The 10,142-nt window shown below is 34.3% G+C and overlaps 1 protein-coding gene across 1 annotated transcript in view; it reads left to right on the top strand.

Annotated features, from left to right (window-relative positions):
* LOC108750426 (protein CEPU-1-like) overlaps window positions 1–10,142 on the top strand; it is a 235,076-nt gene that overhangs the window by 170,542 nt on the left and 54,392 nt on the right. The window contains exon 3 of the mRNA XM_018489853.1: window positions 724–931. Coding sequence (XP_018345355.1) covers window positions 724–931 — 208 coding nt within the window. The remainder of the gene's footprint in view (window positions 1–723; window positions 932–10,142) is intronic.

A 10,142-nucleotide genomic window follows, 5' to 3' on the forward strand; every position in this document is an offset into this window, starting at 1 on the left:
ATATTTTGACATAAAATATAAAATAGTATAAGTTATTAATTTCTTAATAATCATAAGCCTGTTCTTTTTAGCTGAACTTTTGCACCAGTTTATTTTTCTTTTTTTTCTTTCTTCCTGGATAGAAAGCCAAAAAGAACAAGCCTCATGTCTTAATATTTTTATGCATGTATAGAATAATTAAATGAATTATTTGATAAAGTGCACAATTACGTTAGGCCATAACAAAATCTCATAAATAATTAATTTTTTGATAACTCTAATTTCATACTTTTACAGTAATTATAGTATAATATACAAAATATACATATATCGATGTTCATCCTATTGTCTTGTTTTTCTTAATAGTGATAGAAAAAAAGGCAATATACACAATCGGCATGAACACATCAAAAGTCAGTGCCCAGAATTACAAGTCTTGGACACAACATTGAAGTAACAAAATTGATTTTTTTCAGAAATTGATTTTTTATTATTTGTTCCTCTTTAAATTACAACTACTTTTTTTTGTATTTTTCTTAATTTCCGAAATATCTCTACAGCATTTAAAATGAAACACCTCGTACATCGTCGTATAATCAACTATTATTAATTAATGATATTGACACGGATTTGAATGTTAACTATTTCATTTGCATAAACTGCTATTAATATACATACAATAATACATATATAATAATAACAGTTATTTTATGGTATATATAATAATAATAGTGTGTTTTTTAGGTGGCATGGCTGCGTGTCGATACGCAAACTATTTTGACGATAGCGACCCACGTGATCACGAAGAATCACAGGATCGCGGTTTCCCACAGTGACCACCGAACGTGGTTTCTTCACATACGGGAAGTACGGGAATCTGATCGAGGCTGGTACATGTGTCAAATAAACACGGATCCCATGAAAAGTCAGATCGGTTATCTCGAAGTGGTCGGTGAGTAAAGAACCTGCATTGACTTTTCCTCTGTTTTAACGAACTGGTTGCAATTATTTTGATTATTTCTGTCGTTCTCATCTCGTAGAAAGATTTCCACAGGATATTGATAGTGGTTACATGTTTTGTTACTCTCCATTGATCCAGACCGGGCAAAGATTGATATAATTTATCGTCCGTTTATATTATTATGTTTTCTCATTTATTTATTACTTTCGCCGTCTCACTGCATTAACAGAAAGTAGAAGACACGTTATTGAAATAATGGACTTGAAATAAAGTCACCTTTATTTCCTCACGATACCAATTCTCGTCCACCGCTCCGTTGTTATCACAGCTCGCTCGTACTCGACCGCTAGATATTCAATTAACGCCACAAGAAGCTGATATCGAAGAAGAGAACGCGATGCGCCGATTGAATATCACAGCGTGATATTACAGATGGCATGCGCACGAGTATAATGCGTTTGTTGAAAAGGTAGCACACTCAATCGGAATCAGAAATCCGCCAAACCAATGGGAACTTCTAGGCAATGCAAGTTAGTCTGCTGGCCTCTTGGCTGGTACAACTTACAAAGTGGCTCTTGCCGCAGTTCGAAGACTGCTGCGAGTACTCCCGAACTGCAAAGCTTTAGTCGTACGTCGCTGCTCGAATGCACTCGCAAGTAGATTATACAGCAATGCTAATAGGAGACCGCTTTCATTGGTTCCATCGCGTCGTTAAGACTTCGTTTCGGGTACCACCGGACGATTCGTCCTTCTTCCTCTCTTCCACCCTTCGTTCGTGTTACGGTATCATAATCTCCTCTCGCTCCTTCCCTCGTTTTATCATCTAAACGATGCCGTGTCCCGTTCACTCTCTTCTCTCCTCCTCGTCCAATTTAAAAAAGTTTCTCAAGCCGCAGTTTTGTTATTCCCATCGTATTACATTAATGATGAAATCTGCCATTGCCAAAACGACCGTTCACTATTTAAGGTTTGAGTATGCCGAGCTTAATCCTTGCGTACATCGTGCGCGAGTAAGTGGCAATTTCCATAGATAATGTTACTCGTAATTGTACGGAAATAGGATGATGCGTTGGAGATACTGCGATTGCAGTAGTGTGGGCGCATGAGCATGCAGGATGTATCCAAGTTCGAGCTCGACTATGCACATTAAATAGCATGGTTACTGCTGGTGTAATATTGAATGAAATAGCAACGTATATTTCTTATATGCAAAATGAATTATTCGATCGAGACAATTTCTCGTGAATATTGCGATTATTTTTTACAAGTCTCGTCTTTATTGGTTTATGCTAAATGATTTACACAGTTAACATTTTGTATTTGTATTAAAATTGGGTCTCATTAAAAATCTTTGTGTTGAATTTTTAAATATTTGAGTGGTAATTTAACAATGTGATTATATTATTTGAATATTTTGTATTAAATTGATATTTAATAAAAATTTTTTAGTGTTAAAATAACACCGTTTATGAGTAAATGAACAAATAAAAGTTATAAAACGTAAATTGTAAGATAAGTGAATAAAATACATGTCAATTTAACATACGTGGATAGTTTGATAAGTTTTGAGCCTGGACATGAAAAATGGCATTACAGATCAAAAACTGTTGTAAAGTGTAAAAACTGCGTCTTTTTAATGGCTGCTCTAAAATTTTCAGTCATATATGACTCTTACAATCAGTTTTGTTTGGATGTCAGTTGAGAAAACTGGTGCTACGCAATAGCTGTCGCGTTTGCTGACATTGGACCGGAAAGGTGTGTTTGGACCGGTTCAAGAGAGATACAAAGGATTTCTTGCGTGATTGTTGACGAAACATGAATCCACCACTACACGTGTGAGAGCAAAGAACAGTCATCTGCTCCGAAGAAGGCGAAGACGTTCTATTCGGAATGAAGAGACTAGAAAAGAGATGGACCAAATATATCGAGCTAAAAGGAAGCTATATTGAAAAATAAAACTGATTTTGCCCAAAAATATGTTTCAATGTCAGTTCAAAATTTACCGAAGTACCCACGTACTATAAATGTATTAATTTTACTGAAGAAATATACTTCCATAATTTATTGTCAAAATATCACATTTTTTTATGTTAAATTTTACGTAATATTTGTGTTACATTTTAATATATTTATCTTGTTTTAAACCAACATCAAAATCAATAAACTGTTTGGAATATGTGAAATGTGATAAATTAGACATGAATATTTTCTATCTATGTACTTTATTCGGACTTTATACATAATGTAACTGGAATAAACAGATACGTGCAATGAAAAAAAGTCTTGTTAATTGAAATTCTGTTAGATTTGCCCAGAAAGATATAAATTAGACACTTTTAGTTAAATGTATGTACACTTTATTCGAGATAATCAAAAATTCAATTATGATAATCAGAATTCTATTTGGTATGATCCTTTTGTTTATATTTCTTATTGGTACAACTAGAACAACTTTTCTCAGTGTGATTATTTATTTTATTATTAAAGAAGGAGAAGAGTTTATTATAATGCGTTTGACATACTGCGGGAAAGCGCAAAATTCTATCTCTTTATTTAATAACGGAAAGAAGAAAACTCGTATTATATATCATACAATATTACAGTAAAGCACATCGTAGTTATTGAAGTGAAATATAAGTATCCGTGCTCTTTTCTCGAGATTCTCTTATCGGCGATGCGGGCGATTCAAAACTCATTATTTCTCCAATCTTTTTCGCATGCTTCAAAAGTCGGCAAAAGAAAGGTCTCTCTCTTCTTTTCTCTTTTCTTTTTACTCCCTTCCTCTCTCCCTTCCCCCCCCTCTCTCTCTCTCCCTCTCTCTCTTTCTGTATCTGAAATATCCTCACGAGTTATACTTTCTTTAATGGCTTCTCAACATTCATCTGCAGAATCTATATCTATTCATCGATACGATAATTAAATAAGCTAATGCAATAACGATACGAAGCAACCCGATTCGGGTTAAATCACCGAAGCGGCAACGCGGAATTCGCAGGAGCAAATGCAAAGATCGTTATTCAAATATAACGCGTATTATAACGTGATGTCATATCTGCACACGAAGCAAATGGATACGTAATATAAACATTTTCGCATTCTCTCTTGAAGGGAAGCACTCAGATGAGACCGGACTGGCTTCCGGTCGTGATGTAAGCTTCGTTGCTCCCGTAGCGTTTGTTGTATACTTTACGGTCTTCCGGCACGGTCTTCTGCCGTTTCGTACCGAAATCAAATTGGCATTCTCGAGATACGGCCAGACTCTCGCATCCCATCTGTAGCAATCTAATCCCGCGCTCCAGGGTCCGTTGCAGCTTCACCGGCGGCACGGCGCGGCGGAGGCAATGACGGCGGCGGCGCACAAGTTCTCACGCGCGTCGACCTGACCTGACCCTCTTTCCCAGGTTCAAACCGACGAACGGGGCGCGTATAGCCGGCCGGCTACTTACTGGGAACTTCGTCTCCCTCGTGAGATCATTCTGCATCCCCTCACCCTCTCGGTTCGTCCGGCTGAAGTAGGTAGTCCCCGGCAAACCACCTCGCCGCACCACCGCGCTTTCTATTTTAACGGCGCGGCACAACTCGCGGGAGTGCTACGTCGTCGCGGTCTTACGTCGCTTAAGAAATCTCCCCCGCGAGTAAGTAGGCTGTGAAGGTTAGATCGAGGTTGAACCGATTTTCCTTCGGGAACTCACTTTTATACGGCACGGAGCGCCTCCGGTTATATATCTGGTAAATAGCGCTATATTCAATGGGATCATGTAAAACGAACGATCCAGAAATGAAAATGTAACAAAAATTTAATGTTTGTTCATGGAAAGAATTTTTGTGAAGTATTTAAAAATTTAGCTGGATACAGATCTGAACACAATTTTATTGGGGAATATAAAGATAATTATATAGAAGACTCTCAGACTTTGATACAATATCAAAGCTCTTTTATAGTATTGGTCATTAATACTTGAGATTTGTATGTAATTATATGTCGATTCAACAAAATATTTTCAAATTTGCATCTAGCTCTCAATTTTTAGATTTTTTAGCAAATTGTTCTTTCCATATATGTACTCGGTATTTTGCTAGTCGGGAAGAACAATTCTGCTAAAAATTTGCTATCTAAAAATTTAGCTATAGATACAAATCTAAAAATAATTTTAGTGATTCATTAAAATAATTACGTAATTGTAAAGCGTTCAAATCACACATAAATCAGATTATCCAAGGAATATTCTGAAAATGTTCTTAAGACGTAAAATGTGCTCTGAACATCTTTAGGAGGTTTCTTGAAGGTCATCGTTGTATGAGACTGATTGCTAAAAATGTCAAAGCATTTTGCAACATTGTTCATTATGGTTGAGATTCCTACATAATTATTCTGATGTACCAACAAAATTATTTTCAGATCTAACTAAACTTTTAGATACTTCAATAAAATAATTTTTTCCGTGTGATAATAGTTAACGCCGTATTCAACGGGACCTTGCAGAACGAATGATCTTTAGCAAGTGTAACGAAAATTTGTTTGTGTGATTTATAGTTAGCAATTACTGTAATCTTAGAGTGGCCATTGAAGGCTATTTCTTAGTAATTTAATTAATTCTTATCCTTGAACAGTTTTAATATTTGACGATTTTATCAACTAAATTCTGCTAAATTAATCCAACGCGCTCCAGAATTTAGTTAAATTTAGAAAATGTATGGACAAAGAAGTCACTATTGGACGACTTTATCCTGCACTTATGTAATTTACTATAACTATTACTATAATTCTAATGTCAGAATTTATAGAACTGCATATTCATTAATCGCATTTAGGTCAGCTTTAAGAGGAAACCTCAAATACACTTGAGAAATCTTCTCGCGTGTAGGAAAGAGAGTGGCTGGCAGTATATCATGAGTACACAAGAGGAAACTGATTTTCGGCAGAGGAGGTTCTCCATGTATAATTAGAAATTTCAATTTAAATAAATGCTAAACATGTCGATCTTTTATTTCGATTAAAGGAGTATATTTTATATTATTTAAACCGTTTTTTTTTTATCTAATCATATTATTTAATGTGTTTAATATTATTTAATATTATTTATAAATTTATAATATCTTTACAATATCTTTACGATACAAATTTAAACACTAAAATTAATATAGAAAGTAATGTCTACACTCGTGTAATTTGTATTGACAATCAGATGTAAATTATATGATTCTCGTGTAATACACATTTAACGAGATGTAAAACACAGTATTATTAAATAGACTTCCTATCATGTAATTTTCCATCGATGATATAATAGCTTTACAATGCTACAATCGGCGTACAATCACATTATTCGATAATCGATCGTCCAAATATGCATTGGTTAACTGTTGAATGATCTTATTGTGCATAATTAAACTTTGAGCTTTCATATACCTTGATAATACAACTCATCAGAGAATGTTTTCAGCTTTCAATTATCGAGGATCTCGCAACGTTTCAATGCACGCTTATACGCAGGCGTACATTGCATTAATGAGCATGTCGATTTATCTGGAGAAAAATTCACGAATAAATTTATAAATCTCTTTCCACATTCGTAATGTCACAGTCTTTCGGGATATTGAATTTATATCATGTTAAAACATTATTTCAAAATTTACGAGAAGTAACGTAATAGTGCGCAAATCTTTGAGATAACACGGCTTTTCAATTTGTAACTTTACGCTGATGGTGACTCCAAACGGAACTGAAATATTTATTTTTTATTGCATTGTCATTGAATATTGTTATAATATATATTTAATTAAAGATAATTTTATATTGGAAATTTACGCATTACTGTAACTGCGTTAGACTTATACACAGCCTGTCTTTTAATATTTTAAAGTTTATTTTTATTACATATGAGTGTATAAATTATTAAATTTATTCTTCTTTTAAAGACGTCACTCTCTCATGAATGAATAGCAGTCGTAAACAATCAAGATTACTCGAGGACTTCTAAAAATGATACATTGAAAAAAATCATACATTTTTATAAAATCGATTTGTGTGAAACATTTATAACTGTGTGAACAATTCAGTAGTGAACGATAGAAGTAACTTATATGACTGCATCTCGCGTCAATGGTTATGAATAAAGTAATTTTTACCATCGGTTGCTTTAAAAATCGCGCTTAATGTGCAGAGAAATTCAGAAATAAAAAAAGAAGCGTGTTGAGTGGTAAGGAAGAGAGGAAAAAAAGGGAAGAAGGAGGAGTACGAGTTCATGAGAAAGGAGGAAAAAAATGAGGAACGAGTGTCGTGCGCTCGCGACTGGAGGGTGAGAGGAAGGGGTACACGACTTTTCATTTCCGAGAAGGGCTGTAAAGATTGCTCGCGTGCAACCACCCTCCCCCGGCCCACACGTTGTTCCCGGCAAACTTGCGCGGCCGTATTACCGCCATAATAATAAGGTTAATGCCTTGCAAATTAAGCGGACGCGAAAGACCTTTCGCGTGGCTTTATGCCCATTTTAATGCCGATGCCTGATCTTTGAACTCGACGAGCCGCAATTATCACGACACCGAACCGATCTCACGGGCTTCAATGAAATTTGATAGGATTCTCCTTGAATCTTGAATTACAATGATATAATGGACCACCAATACGTGGATAAAATAGACATTAATCATACAGTTAAACGCTCAAAAGTTATACCTTGTGTATTTTTCGAATATATTGCTCACTTACTACAAAAGTAACACAAATAAAATGATTTCACTACAGAAAACCGTAAAGAAAAATGAGCTATTACGGGAAAAACGCAGCAAGTGATGCGTAGATTATTCAATTGATAAAATATATTAAATATTGTACGTGTATATTTAATAGTTACGTAAAAGATTAAACGTTTTGATTTATATTTGAAACCATCTTTAATACACAGAGAAAAATGAGACTATTTCCGCAGTATTTTTTAGTTTTGATTGCAGTATTTGAAGTATTGTACTTAAATTAACCACGCCGATTGTATGAAACATTGTCGTTATAATTTAAAGATATATGAATACATAATTGTAACGTAATATCTGGTATGAAACGTACTTCAATAGAGAAAAATTTGTTAAAACCACGAATATAAATCAGTTTATCTTACCACTACAGCATGAATAAATTGCAAAAACCGTATTGTAGTCAAAAGAACTGCAGTCAGCAGAATAAAATCATAAAATTGAAGAATATTGGGTCAAAAGAAGTTAAAAAGTAATAAATAGAAGATTACAAAAATAGTGAACACGGATTGAAGTCAGTAAATTGAACAAATATTTTAAAGAGAAAAAGGTAATAGGTCAAATAAAGTGTTTTGATCATAAGTTAATATTGTCTGTAGACTATTTAAGAACAGAAGATCATGGCTTAAACATTTAAAACGATGTTTATAAATTCAGTTCTTTTGTCTTTTAATATGCAACATGTCGGATATTAAACATTTGTTGAAATAATATGTTTTGCCCAAAATTTTTTACGTTATTCCAATCAAATTTCGTAATTAAATTATATTCTATGGCTGGTAATGATAGAATAAGTAAACCTATTCTGATTGATGTGATTAAAAAAAATTAAGTTTTCCAGATAAGGGAAAACTCTATTTTATAATTAAACAGAAAATTATTAAAAGAGCAATTAAATAATATCGACAAAAGTATGTATACTCTAAAATCTGGCAATAATAACAAGTAAATAAGTATGTACAATAAAAATGATAAATACGAGCCACGTGCGATTGTCAGGGAGTTGAAATAATTTAATACATAAGAAATATAAAAAGAATATCTTCTTAATATGATCAAATGTCATTTTTTGTCATTTTCATTTTACTGCAATCATTAAAAACTCTTTTTGAGATATGACGATTTTATTTTTTTTTTTAAATTAAATTATTTTACTTTTGTACGATGGGGTAATATTTACTTAACTCATTCAATAACTTGAAAATCACGATTTTTTTTTTAGTTGTATAAGAGAGCGATATTTTAGATATTGAGCGTTCACATTATTGCTATCAACAATTGTTTTGCAGAGCGCTTATATAAACTTGCGCATAAAAAAAACATAGCTGTATTTTCACCCTGTTGAGAATTCTTTGAGTTCCATAGTTAATTATAGGATCTAAGAGAAAATGCTAATTAGACAGAGAAGGAGGGTATCGGTAGATCGCGAATTGAAGGAAGAAAATAGATCGAGAGATTCTTATTCGTTGGGAGTACACTTTGATCTTCGTTAATGTCATCCTATTATAAGATCCGATAAGAGACGATGCACTCTCTTGTTTTAATGAAATTTCGCATTGCCGTGTAATTCGCGAAATAACGTAGAGAGACTGCTTTGCCTCCTTTTCTGCATTAATGCAGTTTCCAAGTTCAAATAATTAGCTCGTCGATACATAAGGCGTTCATTTTATCAGTGCTATCGCCATAGAATCAAAATAAACGGAACGTTTATAACAAGTTGCGTATTACTGTCACTCCCGTTAGAGTTTTTCCTCCCAGACGGCGGACGGAGCCGTAAGTAATCTCCACGAGTACTGTCGTGACAGGAATCGATCGTTTTGTTCGGACGTAACTTGCGTCACGAGCATCTGACGACAATGCTCGTAAATCACGAACGCGTTTCGTCTCGTTGAAATCTTGGCGAGAGTCTCGTTTATTCTCTACATAAGTAAAGGGACGTATATATATTGCTTTGATACGCGAACCGATTCCCTATTCTGAAATCATCCAATTAAGCCTGGCGAGAAATCGCTTGCTCATACCCCAGAATAAGCTTCATTCGTCCCTCCAAGCGGAAGGATGGGAAGGATGTCACGTGGCTATCGGCTAGCATCCGGTACAGGTCATTGTCAGGACGTCCACGTCACGTTGACGTTGGCCGCCGATATATGGACATAATGCACGATATCCTCAGGGATCTTGACAGACCGTGGGAAACTACGGTTAACTCTGTGCCAGTTTTGATTTAATTGAGGCGACTAACTGTCTCTCGTAATTCAAGTCCGCCATATAAACTAATGGAACATAAATCTTCAACTCTCATCGCGAGTTATTTCTCTAACTGATTATCTCTTAAACTTTCGCATTTTATACTTGGAAATGTAATAAATATAATTGTTATATTTTTACGTTACTTTTGTAATAATATTATAATATGATACAAAATATAATTTTTTTATTATTATTAAAATAC

This window comes from Trachymyrmex septentrionalis, unplaced genomic scaffold (genome assembly GCF_001594115.1).
Source record: "Trachymyrmex septentrionalis isolate Tsep2-gDNA-1 unplaced genomic scaffold, Tsep1.0 scaffold37, whole genome shotgun sequence".
Classification (NCBI taxonomy): Eukaryota; Metazoa; Arthropoda; class Insecta; order Hymenoptera; family Formicidae; genus Trachymyrmex; species Trachymyrmex septentrionalis.